This window comes from Myotis lucifugus, unplaced genomic scaffold, assembly GCF_000147115.1.
Source record: "Myotis lucifugus unplaced genomic scaffold, Myoluc2.0 scaffold_1018, whole genome shotgun sequence".
NCBI lineage: Eukaryota > Metazoa > Chordata > Mammalia > Chiroptera > Vespertilionidae > Myotis > Myotis lucifugus.
This window is the reverse complement of record NW_005872066.1, coordinates 80000-94264: the sequence shown is the minus strand read 5'-3', so window position 1 is coordinate 94264 and position 14265 is coordinate 80000. Positions and strand designations below refer to the sequence as shown.

At 46.2% G+C, this 14265-nt stretch overlaps 1 protein-coding gene, 1 long non-coding RNA gene and 1 other non-coding gene across 9 annotated transcripts in view; all 3 read right to left on the bottom strand.

Annotated features, from left to right (window-relative positions):
* The window catches only part of AP1AR (adaptor related protein complex 1 associated regulatory protein), a 28153-nt gene extending 13940 nt beyond the window's left edge, over window positions 1-14213 (bottom strand). For 2 of the 7 annotated variants that reach the window (XM_023747863.1, XM_023747864.1), the window contains exons 1-4: window positions 7588-8141; window positions 6519-6567; window positions 4908-4934; window positions 2197-2222 (exon numbers count right to left, since the gene is read on the bottom strand). In XM_023747863.1, coding sequence (XP_023603631.1) covers window positions 2197-2222; window positions 4908-4934; window positions 6519-6567; window positions 7588-7688 — 203 coding nt within the window. In that variant the 5' untranslated portion in view covers window positions 7689-8141. Of the gene's footprint in view, window positions 1-1180; window positions 1266-1354; window positions 1710-2196; window positions 2223-4907; window positions 4935-6518; window positions 6568-7587; window positions 8142-12331; window positions 12435-14171 lie in introns of those variants that run through there. The other 5 variants (XM_023747862.1, XM_023747865.1, XM_023747861.1 and 2 more) reach the window with 5 other exon arrangements.
* Window positions 12079-12204, bottom strand: LOC111824232. Its single transcript, XR_002827301.1, has one exon. It is a non-coding gene; the product is annotated as a small nucleolar RNA SNORA11 (small nucleolar RNA).
* On the bottom strand, window positions 12937-14036 carry LOC111824230. The gene is made up of 2 exons (XR_002827300.1): window positions 13830-14036; window positions 12937-13640 (listed from the first exon to the last, which is right to left on the bottom strand). It is a non-coding gene; the product is annotated as an uncharacterized LOC111824230 (long non-coding RNA).
* Window positions 14214-14265: the final 52 nt, after the last annotated feature.

The following is a 14265-nucleotide window of genomic DNA, read 5'->3' as shown; positions in this document are numbered from 1 at the left end:
CAAACAGAAATTCTGAAATTGACTACCAAAGTGTATTAACACAATTTGAGGTTGTCACTTGTGTTAAAGAGCACACGTCCTAGCACAGGCTATGTGGGGTGGAAAGATGGCACCGGATCCGGGTTCTGAACTGCAACCACCTGTGAAGAAATGTGACCCCCATGGCCTTCACTCTGGCTCTGCTCCAGCCCTCCCCCTCCCCACCTGCCTCACACAGCACCCCGTGCTGCTGTCTGGTCAGGTCCTGGCCAAGGTCACTCCGGGCCAGTGCAGGCACCACGCGGGCCTGAGCCGCTTTCTCACCAGCACTGCCCACCTGCACCGCCATGCCTCCCTCCCCAGCCTCCCCCCACCACCTCCCGCTCTCACTGCTCTCACCGAGGCTGAGAGCGGAACAGAAAGTCCAGCACGCCTGACCCTCGCCCTGTCGAGCCTCACTTACACATGGTCACCCGCCTCCCATCCACCCTGGCCGTGAGCATCTCCGCACAATCCCTGCGCTCCTTATCCAAACACCTTCCTCTTCACAGTCACCCTCACTGGACTCTGGGAAACAAGGGGCATCGGCCACCACGCCCTTCCCGTCCTGCCGCTCTCCGCCGCACCTGCATCTCCGCCGCGCAGGCCCTCGGCCCTCACTCCGCCCATCACCTCAGCCTGCTGCCTGCTTCCACCTCTGCCATGTGAGGGAGAGAGGAAAGGAGAACCCTTCCTCTCACCCAGATCCATCGCTAGCTCCTCCTCCTCTTCCTCCTCCTCCTCCTCCTCCATTTCAGCCCAAATCCCAGAGTAAACGTACAGTCAGGACAGCAGCCAGCACTCAGCATGGCAGGTGCTCTCCGCCCATGAACTAGGGTTCATCCTCACAGCACCCCCTGCGGCAGATGCAGAGATCACACGTTGGAGGGAAGCAGGTGGACCACCTTCCCATCAGTCACTGGGTCTCCCCTGCTCCCATCTCTAATCAGGCCAGCAAAGGAGACCCACGGCTGGTCCCTCGGCTCCTGCGTGTGCTGGCGTCCCTGCCTTCCCTCAGCCCACCTGTCTCTACTCCGCCCGGGGCTGCCCGCGCCCTGGGCCTCCTGGTCACCCATCGGGGCTGCCTTCGGACTCCTCTCATGTCCATTACTCAGCCCACCCTCCCCGTCCCCCACCTCTGGCAGGTGATGCCAAGACCTAACACGGTCTCAGCCAGCCCGACAGGTGACCTCTCTCACTTCTTTTCCTCTGCCAGGGCATGTGTGTTTGTCTGTTTTGAGGTCTAACTTATAGAAAATAAAATACAAATTTTAAGTGTTCAGTGGTTTGTTGTGACAACGGTGTACACTCTTAGCTGCCAACACCAGGAACAGACCTTCCCACACCACCAGGTCGCCTCGCGCCTCTTCCCCGTCAATTCTCATGACTGCCCTTCAGTCTCTCCCCCTGGAAGGCTCTCCCCTGGGGACAGCCACCACGAGTCACCCTCCAGGACCAGCCCAGGTGCGTCTCCTACGGACGTCTCCCGGACGCGCCTCCCTCCCACACGGTGGACAGAGGCCTCTCCTTCAGGCCTCCTCGAACGCTCTACAACTGCTAGTTACAGCTTCTCCTGCCTCGTAATGAAAGCAGCCTTCTTCCCTGTGACGTAGAGGACACGTGTGACTCTTCAATCCGGTCCCTAGCACAGTGACCGGCCACAGGACAGTGCTTAATAAGCGTTAGCTAGCCTACACAAGGTAGAGAAATACACATTCAAATATGAAACACATTTAAATATTCTCTTGCTGTTAGGAACTCTCAATTTCAAGTTCGAGACAGATGGCTCTTTTTCAAGTACTTAGCTCAAGTAATTTTAAAATAAATTAGAGTATTGAGGTTCTAGTTACTATGGAGTGATATTTAAAAATCTGTAATTAGTAAAAGAAGCTTTAGAACATCATAAATAAAAGGATGAAGTTTAAAAAATTAGAGAAAATGTAAATGGTTTTTAAAAAACAAACACCTAACAACTTAGGTTCACAGGAAAGCGCCCAGCACTCATGTGCGTTGCACGGTTTCATGTCCACGGCCATCCTTCCCGATGGGCGTGCTGTGCCTGAATCTTGTAGAAAAGCCGGGTCTGAGAGGGAAGCAGTTCAGAGCAAACAGGTGACAGCCCGGCCCTCAGAGCTTCTGCAGCACAAACCCAAGTTCCCGAGAAAAACACACCCTTACCTGTGACTGCTTCCTGGGCTTTCCCCCTGTACAGAAAATTAATTACACAATTAAAATGCTTCATTAGCATAATTCTATTTCAGACAAGCCAATAAAAACTTTATTTAATCAAAGTATTCCACTTATCTTTTTTATCATAGTGAACAAGTTTAATTATTTAAAAGCTTTAAAATTTTACTATTTTACGAAGGCAAAACTTAGTTTAATACCTAGCTTAATTATATAACAACAAATTGCTGGATACTTCTTAAATTTTCTAACAAATGTTTGCTCTACACCGTGTCAGGCTCGGACCAGACACACTTTATGCCTTCATCCCTCTCGGACTCTGGGTGTCAGCTCACCTCCCAGGTCACATGCACCAGAACCAGCCGGCCCCGGACCTGCCAGCTCTCTCGGAGCAGCCAACACGGGCGCGAGAGTGCGCATCTGGGGAGGCAGGGTACGGGTACACGGGGTTCCCCCTCTGGTTTCAGCTCGCAGGCTGTGTTCCTTTTACAGCCTATTTCAGGCCACAGTGTTCACATGCCTGTGTTTTATGGGTGATTTCACTGTGTAAAGGGCCCGTGCACAGTGTGAAGTGCTGTGACATTGCCTCTCCAGGGTTATTGGCTGTGAGTTCGAGTCAATGAGCCAATAATATATATTAAAACGAGGTGTCACAGAGACATCAACAAGGCTATACACTGACTAACAGATGAACATGTGGGAGAAGCCTGGGCGCCTAATTCTGTTATCTCCCCCAGGAGGGGTGCTCTGGTTCAGCTCATTCTCACAGAATGAGAACCCACTGTCTCCATTTCCCTCCACAGGATATGAAATTACCTACAGCTTTTTTTTCCCCTCCAAAGGAAACCCTAATTTCAAGACTGATTTGGGCTCGTGTGTCTGTCTCATATAGTTAAGCTATTCACATCTGACAGTTACAATACATGGCTAAGGAAGAGCAGAGATAAAACTCTACATGGCCCAAACGAATTTGGGAAATAGCACTGCGAAACAGTTCCACCAAACCAAACACAAAATGTGATGCGAGAGAGAAAAGGCTGGTTAGCAAAAAGAAAAGCAGCCAAGCACAAAGCACTTTAGGCAAACACACGGGACCACAGATTCTTTTAAAGAGCCGTGGCTCCGTGGCTGCTGTCATCGGGTCCTGATGCGCCAAGGCTGCAGGCTCAATCCCCGGTCAGGGCGAGAAGAAGAATCACCCAGTGGATGCATCAATAAATGGAACAATAGGTATCTCCCCCCTCCTTTCTCTCTTAGAAAGAAACATTTTAAAATCAGTGATGCTGGATGAATGTACTGAAGGCTGAAGGAACTCTTACATTTAACATCTGTCAGAACTTTAAAAGTATTAGGTTAGATGTTGGCCTTCACTGTGTTTAAAAAACCCCAACAAACATGGAGATGAAAGTGATCTTTGAAAAGGAAAAAAAACTAGGTTCTATGAAACATTCAACTCTCAGGGAGAAATTTTACTGGGAAAACAGAAGGTAAGTTTCTAAATGTGCTCTATCCTATGATAATAATATGCATTGCTACTTATAAACAGGACTTAGACCCAGATTGCTCTGGGAAGTGCCGAGCTGAACAGACGTAAGTAACCTCTTTCCTAACAGCTCTCCTCAGGAGCCTCAACAACCAACATGCTCTCCGAGACCGCACTCCGCACATGCGGGAAAGGCCGGGCTGAGGAATAACCTCAATGTGGTTCGACACATTTTCCCCTTTTCTTAGAAAACAAAACGGACAGCAGGTCAGAGCCTGCAGGCTCTTCTAGCCTCACTCATTTCAGAGACGTGGGGTGGGGGCCCACGGCAGGGCAAGTAATGGGCACCAACTCCCACAGTTCGTTTCGGGAGGATGAACATCAGCAAATTAAAGCTCTTCTCACTGCACCGGCACGCCAGACACAGACACCCATCCCACTAGCCCTAAATGCACTTTAGAAAATAGTGTAACGTTTTTGTACTGGGACTGCACCTTCAAAGTGACTTGAGTTTTAGATGAGATGAAATGCCAAAAGTCAACCAAAAGTAACTGCTAGAAATGATAACAGCAAAAGTCAGAAACTGCTTGTAGAATGAACATGTATAAATTCCACCCTCAGAAATTCATGGGAACTATGGTTAAAGAATGCGTCTACCCTGGATTTGTGAGGAATTTTATCTACCTAATGGCAAGAGGTTGGAAATATCCCTTTTTAAAGTTCCTTGAGTTCTGAAGAATGCTTTTAAAACCTGTGTCATATAGCTGATATTATAATGGGCATAACTGACATACAGAACTATATAAAAATTAAATTATATATAGTATTACATATGTTCTAGAGTAGGATAAATTAGTGAAAGATGAAAATAAATAACTAAACAGTAAAAATAAAAATTCTAATTTAAAAGTAAATGACATAAATGCTATTTAAAAATGAATTAATTGCCCGACCAATGTGGCTCAGTGGTTGAACAAAGAGGTCACTGGTTTGATTCCCAGTCAAGGCACATGCCCGGGTTGTGGGCTCGATCCCCAGGAGGGGGCGTGCAGGAGATAGCTCTCTCTCTACCTTTTCCTTCCTCTCTCTCTTAAATCAATAAAAACATATTTTTAAAACTTACATTAAAATGAGAAAAAAAAAAAAACATGAACTGTTAGAACTAATTAGATGACCAATGAGATCGATATGGACTTTGCACTATTAAGGAAATACTTACTTCGTCACTTTCTACTAGATTCTCAAACTGAAAGGACAAGAAAGCAAATGTTAGGAGAGATATCTCTCTAAAGTACATACACCACAAATAATGATGTCACATTTTCACCTAAAAAGTAATGTAAGGTATTTAATTTCTTTGTACACATCAGTTCATCTGATATATATTGAAGTCCTACAAGATAGCCAAAACTAGCTATCTTTTTCATTTATGACTACATAAAAAACAAAAAGGAGACTCACAGCAAGTTTCTACATAAATAAGAAACTGATAAGCAAAACTTTCATCTGAATTGAACATTTCATAAACCCACACAGGTAGAATTTCCACTTGAATTCAGATTAACTTAATGTTATCAGAAGGAAAATTACTCAAAAAACAGGAACTGAAAAGATACCCAAACAAGAATTTCTCTTATAATGTTTATATTTATTCATCTATTCATTCATGTATTTGCTGAAAATTTACTACATGCGAGTCACAGCTCCCAATACTCTTTCTAGAGATAGGAATGACCATGTCAAATTACCTAATGAAAGTCATTACTATTAAAATAATTGTATTTTAAGTATAAATAATTGATAACCACTTGAAAGAATAAAGATTTTTTTGCTAAAGATCAAGAAAACAATGAAAAGCCCGGCTGGCGTGGCTCAGTGGTTGAGCATCGACCTATGAACCAGATCACAGTTCGATTCCCAGTCAGGGCACATGCCTGGGTTTCGGGCTCAATCCCCAGTGTGGGGTGAGCAGGAGGAGCCCATCAAAGATTCTGTCTCATCATTGATGCTTCTCTCTCTCTCTGTCTCTCTCTCTCCCTCTACCTTCCTCTCTGAAATCCATAAAAATATATTAATAATTTTAAAAAAAACATGACAGGTTCAGAAAATTCAGGACTATAAAGGGATTATTTAAAACAGTTTAAAATGATGATCTTAAACTTGTTTTTTGTATTGGTTTGTGACTTTTTAAAAACTAATTTCTGGTTTATATGCTTCCTTATTTAATAAAGAAGACAGTCAAGTACAGTGCTCAAGCTTTGGAGCCAGGCAGGTGGGACTGGAATTTAAATTCTGCCACTTACAGGCTGTGTATGGGAGCCCACTGTCTTCACTGCCTAAGCCTCCAATTCCCAACCATAAAACGGGATGACTGGCACAAGCTAACTACAATCGTACTAAGAGTTAGAAACAACACTCATCAATCTCGCGGTGGAGTAGCTGGTACACAGGAGGGCTGAGTCCATGGTAGATTCCACTACTACGTTTTACATACCAAGACAAAGGGACTCAGGGAGTCTATGTGGAGCTGCTGAAAATGAACGCACTCTAATTCCAGGGCCCTCTGCACAGGGCCGGCCCGCACCTGCTGGCAGCCACCGCCTGACTGACAGAGGGCACCTGGCCTTGCGCTGTGGGTGGAACAGTAACTACTTTTTGAGTAGAAATGGATCTGCTGCCCACAATCCCACAATTCTTTCCTCTTCACCAGCATCAATAACACTGAAATATACAGTCCACACTAAATTTAGGTCCTGATCTTTCCCCCTTAATTAAAAAAAAAACCCTCCTGAAGGTGCTTGTATCCAATCAAATTATTCGTTCTACTTACCTCTATCGTTAAATGCTCGCCTCTTGAGCATGTTCTAAAATATTTGGATCTGGGAAGAAAAACAGAAAAACAACTTTAAAATCAAATTTAATCCTAAAACTCAATTAATATGATGGGGTAAAAACATTTTCTCAAGAGCACTTTAAATTCTTTAACATAGAGTACCTTATATTTATAAAAACGAACTACCAAATTTACCTAAAAATATAAATAGCCCAGATTTTAAAACTTCGTTATGAGTTTAAGGGTTTAGTCAACCAGTATTTTTCTCTTGGTACTAATATTTACTAAACTTGTAATAATGACTTTATATTTACTAAACAGAATACAAGCAAATTTAAAAATGTATCGCATTATTTTTACTGTATTAAGAAAAACACCTCGTTAAAATACTGATATAGTAAGTAATATATTTTCCTAATTTTGTTAAACATTAGAAAAACAACAAAAACCTAGAAGGATGTGTGCCAATGTGCTGCCTGGCCATCCCTGGATGGTGGGGTCATGTGTCTACAGGAAGCGAGGTGCTTCCGGTTCCCCCCAAGCTCACACAAATGAAAATATAGCCACGCATGCACACAGCAACCACATCCTTGGTTACGTTAATTTTTCCAACTAGGGCCAAATAATGACTTTAATTTTAACCTTTCTCTTCACAGGGTATCCATGTATCAAATCACCATGATGTACACTTTAAGTCTTACAATTCCTCAGTTATCACCCAATGAAGCTGACATTTTATAAAAGGAATCATTCTGTTCTGCTATTAGCAAAACAAACATCTTTGTTTTATCTGCTCCCCAGACACAGCCACACTGTAAGCACTCAGCTTGAGTACAGGACAAGCCACTCAAGTCCTTTCCTCAGGGAGGAGCCGAGATTGACTTTCACTCAATGTGGTTTCTGTTACAGCTGCTAAAACTGATGCAGGAAAGCACTCCGCCCCTCCACCCCACCCCGAGAGTGCGATGTGCCGCTGAGTTGGACGCCCGGGGACCTGTGAATGGTGCCGTCCAATGTCCAGCTCACCGCCCTGCGCAGCCTGTGGCTCTTGCATGAGCCCTTCCACCTCCTGTTTGGGCTCCTCTTCTCCTGCTGCCTCTGTTCCCAGCATCGTTGTCTTTTCCAAAGCCCCTGCCTCCTCACGAGGTGTCTGAGGTAGGGCAGCATCCGTGTGTCACCTGCCCCAGCCGTGCTCAAGCTGACTCGCCTTTCTCGAGCTCCAGGGCCTCCTCGGAGCCCTCCTCCAGCCCCAGGTTAAATGAACCAGCTTCCCCATCAGCCTCTCCACCGTCTGACCTCCCACCTCGGTCTCGGCCTCGGTCGCTGTGGCCCGTCTGGGCTCCCGGTGACCTTTCCTGATTGTCCCCCAGCTGTCCTTCCGGCCTCGGCCCCTCCTGACTCGCTGGCTGCTGCCTGCACTCGCCCTGAGGACTGAGCCGAGGTCAGCGAGAGCCTCGTGTCTCCGTCGTCTGCGCTGAAGCTGTGCGTTCCTCCTGCCGTCATGACTCCCGTCTTCCTGTTGGTCAGAGGCGTCCTGCTTGGCCACTTTCCCCTTCACTTTCAGAAGCTGTTTCGCATCGTGGCTCCTTCGGCCTCAGATGGTGTCGCCTGCAGAGCTTCAGTCACTCTCTCCCCTGCCCGAGGGCTCCTCCTGGGTGGAGAGCACCCTGCATGTACATTCAGCTACATTAAATATGAGGAGAGCTGAGCTGATGAAACAAACAAGATGGCAGCGTAGGTAAAGGCCGGCACCCACCGCATCCCTGAACCATCGTTCAGAACCGCCTGAGAGCTGGCTGAATAGAAGTCATACAGCTAGGGAAGTAAAGAAGAGGCACACTGAGACTGGCAGGAGGGACAGAGGGGAGGACGGCTGGTCTGACACCCACATGTGCCATTTTTATAACCAGGAGGGAGATTGTCTCTGTGGAGGCCACCTGAGCAAGAGTCCCAGTCCCTCACCCCTCGGCCAGGGTTCCAGAGCTGGGAAGAGAAGTTCCCGTAATTTCAGGCTGCAAAAACCAGCAGGGATTGTGGCTGAGTGACATGGAGGCTGCTGGAGACCCAGGCAGTTCCATTTAAAGGGCCAGTGCATGGATTTACTTGGACTCCCAGCAGCTTTGGGGGACCCAGCCATACGAGGAGGAACTGGATTGTCTGGCATTGAGGCAGGAACTCAGGGGCAGCTTTCTCCCAGACAGAGGTGCTCACAGCAGTCACTGTTCCTGTGCTGGGACCTCCCAGGTCACAGAGCTGACTGGCAGAGGCCATATCTGAGTCTCCACCAACTTGGCTCAAACTGTTTGCTCTGCCCTGGTGATTCTGAGATCCCACCCCACCCAATTTGCAGCCTTACCCAAGTTGTTTGCACCAGCTTTTTCATATGAATGGCCTGTCCTGACTCAGGCTTCAGACTTTGCTAAAATCTCTCAAACAAGCTGCAGCTGGTGACAGCATGCCCCAAACTTATCAATAAAAGGCCCAAGACCCAGCACTAGTACCAGCCTGCCTTGCTTCACAGTTGGGTCTCACCAGGGCATTGCCAAGCCCAATACAAGTTGCAGCCATCTGCAGATCTCTGTCGCTCCTGCTGGGTGGCCCCAGAGACACTGTACCCGGTGGACAGCTTCAGACCATAGCAGATTACAACTCTACACATCCACAAGGGACACACTGAGGGGCAGACTCAGTGAGCACCAAAGCTCCACTGAAGTGAATCCTGCTCCACATGGGTATCTCCTGCACAGCAGCTCTCCCGCTGTTGTAGTAGCTGGTCCTCACAGCCAATTGGCCTGGAGCTCATCTCTTCCCAGTGATGTCAACAGCAATCAAAGCTCAACTACAAGACTATGCACACAGCCCACACACGGGGGCACCTAGAGTGCCCAGCTCAAGTGACTGGGGAGGCTGAGCCACTGGGCCCTACAGGACACCCACTACACAAGGCCACTCTACCAATTCCAGGAGACACAGCGGCTCTACCTAAAACATAGGAACAAATACAGGAAAGCAGCCAAAGGTCAAAATGAAAGAAATGGAAGCAAGTAAACTACTGGATTCAAAACCATGGTTATAGTATTACTCAAGGATCTTCATGAGACTTTCATGGATCTTAGAACGTCAAAGACATGAAAAAGGACCAGTCAGAAATTACGCATACACTAACTGAAATAAATAATAATTTAAAGGGATTCTACAGTAGAGTAGAGGACACCGAGAATCAAATCAACATTTTGGAATATGAGGAAACAATAAACATCCAAGCAGAAGAGCAAAAAGAAAAAAGAATCCAAAAACATGGAAATAGTGTAAGGAGCCTCTGGGACAACTTCAAGTGTACCAAGTGTTATGGGGGTTCCAGAAGGAGAAGAAAGAGAGCAAGATATTAAAACCCATTTGAAGAGTCCCAAACAAGATGAACCCAAAGAGGCCCACACCAAGACACATCATAATTAAAATGCCAAGGGTTAAAGACAAAGGGAGAATCTTAAAAGCAATAAGAAAAAAAAAAGGCAGTAAGAGAAAAACAGTTAGTTACCTACAAGGAAGTGCCCATATGACTGTGAGCTGATTTCTCAACAGCAACTTTGCAGGCCAGAAGGGACTGGCAAGAAATATTCAAAGTGATGAAAAATAAGGACCTACAACCAAGATTACTCTACCCAGCAAAGCTCTCATTTAGAATTGAGGGTCAGATGAAGAGCTTCACAGACAAGAATAAGCTAAAGGAGTTCATCACCACCAAACCAATATTACATGAAATGTTGAAGGGTATTCTTTAAGAGGAAAAAGAACAAGGAAAGGAAGAGGAAAAATATGAACAATAAAATGGCAACAAATACATATTTATCAACCATTGAATCTAAAAATCAAAATAAACAAGAAATCTAATGAACAAAATAAACGGGTGAATAAAACAGAATCAGAGGCATGGAAGCATGGAACAGACTGATGAATCTCAGAGCTTGGGAGTGGGGCAGGAAGAGATTAACCAAAGATCTTTCCTAAGGACACATAGGGTGGTGAAGGCCTGAACTGGGAGGAGAGGGGCTATGGGGGTGGGGGACATCTGTAATACTCTCAACAATAAAGATTTAAAAAAATAGTAATAAGTGTATCTTCCGTCTTTCTTAACAGCCTAAAGTCCCCTAAAGTCATCTATGGACATTCCTTTATGCATAACCCTTGTGTCCCCGAGAGCTGTGTCTAAATGAAGCAGACTAAGTTTCTGTGTCTGCTCTGCTACTGCGACGTGTGAACACAGACTCCCGCACGTGAAGGATGTCAGAGAGGAGGAAGGCAGCCTCTCAAACTCAGAACGATGTGGCTATAAGGGCATCTGCAAGAGCTGAATGTGATGCGAATGGATTCGTGCCTCCCACTCATTATCCAGGCAGGCGTCAGGATCATCTTTTATGAAGGATAACATCAGTCTGGTCAAGAACAGACTGAATGCAACAGCATGGCTGGAACTGGAGAGCATTATGCTAAGTGAAATAAGCCAGTCAGAGAAAGATGACTATCACATGACCTCTCTCATTTGTGGATTATAATGAACAACATAAACTGATGAACAAAAACAGATCCAGAGACAGAGAAGCATCGATCAGACCGTCAAACCTCAGAGGGAAGGTAGGAGAGGGTGGGGGTAAGGGAGAGAGATCAACCAAAGGACTTGTATGCATGCATATAGGCCTAACCAATGGACATAGACAACGGGGGGGAGTGAGGGGGGGTGAGGGCATGAGGGGGGGGTAGGGGTAACGTGGGGATAAGGACACATCTGTAATAACTTAATCAATAAAAAAATTAAAAAAGAACAGACTGAAAATACAGGTTGTTGTGCTCTATGTTATTTTGCATAGCTGGTAAATTCTCTTTTACACCAAAATGACTTAAGTAAAATATAACTGAAAGATTCTCACAAATCACACATTAGTGTTGTTCCTTTTCTTCATATTCTCCTATATAGTACGTGAAAATAAAATACGAAAATCTTTCCCTCTATCTTCTGTTTCACATTATAAACAAATGATGAAGAACCACAGTAAACTGTTCCAAAATCTATTAAAAATCAAAAGCTTCCCAAGACTCTTTTCGTCTGAACAAAAGATGGGAAAGGTTACAAATCCGATTCCTGGCAAAAATTATTACAATGAAGATGATGTACAGACGTTTTACAATTAGGATCCAATGCTTGAAAGGAGGTTTAACTATTCAAATCTCAAGGGATGGCCCATCAACAGATTTTCCAGGTAGGTGTGCCCTCAACATAGGAGGTAATAATAAAGTACTAACATTTACTGCTTAACAAGCCCCTCTCTGATGAAGGCAAATTTAGGAAGAAACGATGTTCAGAAACATATTTTATGCTTAGGAAGAGATAAATCTTTCTAAACACGTCAAAGACAGGAAACATTGGTTTAAAAAAGCCACTGCCCTTTAACAGGAGCCTGGCTTTGAGGGAAATAATGAGAGACAGGACCTTGGAGGTCTTTTACTTCCTTCTCACTCATCCCTGCAATCTGTGTGCAGCACCTTTTCTCTTATTCCTTCCATCTACAGGGTGTCATGTGACAGGAAGGCCAGAGGGTCCTGCCCCCGTGAGGGGTACCCCACGTTCCTGTTGGATGTGTTGTAAACAGAGGAGCCATTCTCGGGCTCCCTGCTCTGATCACACCCCTTGACCGCCCTCTGCATTTGGAAACTGTTGCCCCCTACACGAACCTTCTAGTTCTTACTTCCCTGGGTTACAGAGAGACATAGCTATGTACTTAAAATACAAAGTGAATAAAAATTGACCATCTTACCCAGGAGACTTGAAGTATCACAGGGCAGACAGTGGCGAGTTAGCAACTACCACGGTCTGAGAAGGAAAGGTCAAACGAGGGCAGGAAAGTCAGCCCGAGGAGGAGTCCACCAGGCGCCTGAGGGGTGAAAGGAACGCTTCAGGGACATCAAGTACCAAAGGCAAGGGAAGGTGAAGGGCCAAGATACACTTAAGAAACCGCACTCCTTAATTCCGTCAACAAGTACATACATTAAGGTCCCCCAGCGGCAAAGTACAAGATAATGCAGAGAGATAATGGCTCATGGCTCATCTACGGAATAGAGAGCCATGAGCTATTAGACAATATAAACCACATCAAGTCTGCATTACTCCTCTAAGTTTTGACCCTTACATGTTAGCTAGTTAGACCTAGTGCTGAAAAAGAAAAAAATAAATCAAAACTACCAGGTGGAAAAAAAGTGTAAAAATGAGAGGTAAATTTAACCTCACCTGTCTGCATGTTTACTAGCTGCTGCTAAAATAATATTAAAATTGATGTAAAACAGTATGTTAACCAGAAGACTCAAGTAAGGGAACCTGTGCAAACCTACATTTATGGATTAAAGAAACAGATCAATACCAGCATCATGTGACCGTATATTTTTATTGATTGATTTTTAAACGGAGAGGAAAGCATCCATGTGTTGGTCCACTTATGCATTCATCGGTGATTCTTGTCCGTCCCGGACCCGGATGGAAGCACAGCTTTGTCGGGAGGATGCTCCATCGCCAGCTGAGCTCCCAGCCCGGGGGCATCTGACCCTCCAGGTCCCGCCCACAGCTCCTCCGGCCTCGGTGGGGCTGTTGGTCACAGGAGTTCTGCCCAGAGCAGAAAGCACAGACCCAACTGCTCAGTCTGCACACAGGCCCGCAGACGGCGACACAGGTTCTGGGGCTCCCCGAGCCGCCCCTTCCCCAACTCAGGGAACCGAGTCTGCAGCAGTGGTTCTCAACCTGTGGGTCTGCCCCCTTTAGTGGTCCAATGACCCTTTCACAGGGGTCGCCTCAGACCATCCTGCATATCAGATATTTACATGACGATTCATAACAGTAGCAACATGACAGTTATGAAGCAGCAACGAAAATGATTTTGTGGTTGGGGGTCACCACAACATGAACTGTATTTAAAGGGCCAGAAGGTTGAGAACCACTGGACTCTGCAACGTAGGTGCTGTTCCCTAGGAAATCAGTTTGTAAAATCAACGTCAGAGCATGAGAGTCCCAGACACCAATGCAGGCCACCGTCCAATGGGGAGGAGGGGGGGTCAAACACAGGCTGACAGCGGCTCCTATGGAAAGTGCAGTGATTAACAATAAAACACAAGAATAACCGGGCTCGCACTCTCACATGGTGCGCCTGACTCTGCCCGCCCCCCCCCTCCCCCCGCCCCCGCACGCGATATCTGCTCCCCGCATTCGATCCTGGCGCTACAGTTAGAACCTAACAACCGGCAACAAACCCGCAGATAAATACGGACCAAGAAGGAGATTGTGGCATCTGCCCTTCCGCGAGGCCGCACGCAGCTGACAAGTACATGAGGCGACTCTGGCCGCCTTCCCGGCTGCAGGGTCAGGAAATCCCAAACCTGCCCTGGCCGGTGTGGTTCAGTGGATAGAGCGTCGGGCCTGCGGACTGAAGGGTCCCGGGTTCGATTCCGGTCAAGGGCATGTACCTGGGTTGCAGGCACATCCCCAGTGGGGAGTGTGCAGGAGGCAGCTGATCGATGTTTCTCTCTCATCGATGTTTCTCTCTATCCCTCTCCCTTCCTCTCTGTGAAAATCAATAACATATATTTTAAAATAAACAAAACAAATCCAACCTAAGCGAGGCACGCGTCTTCCCGTCTCGGGTTCCCATTCGGGACACAGAAAGTCCGACGCAGAAGGGAAGAAGAGGAGGCGGTGCTCATGTCA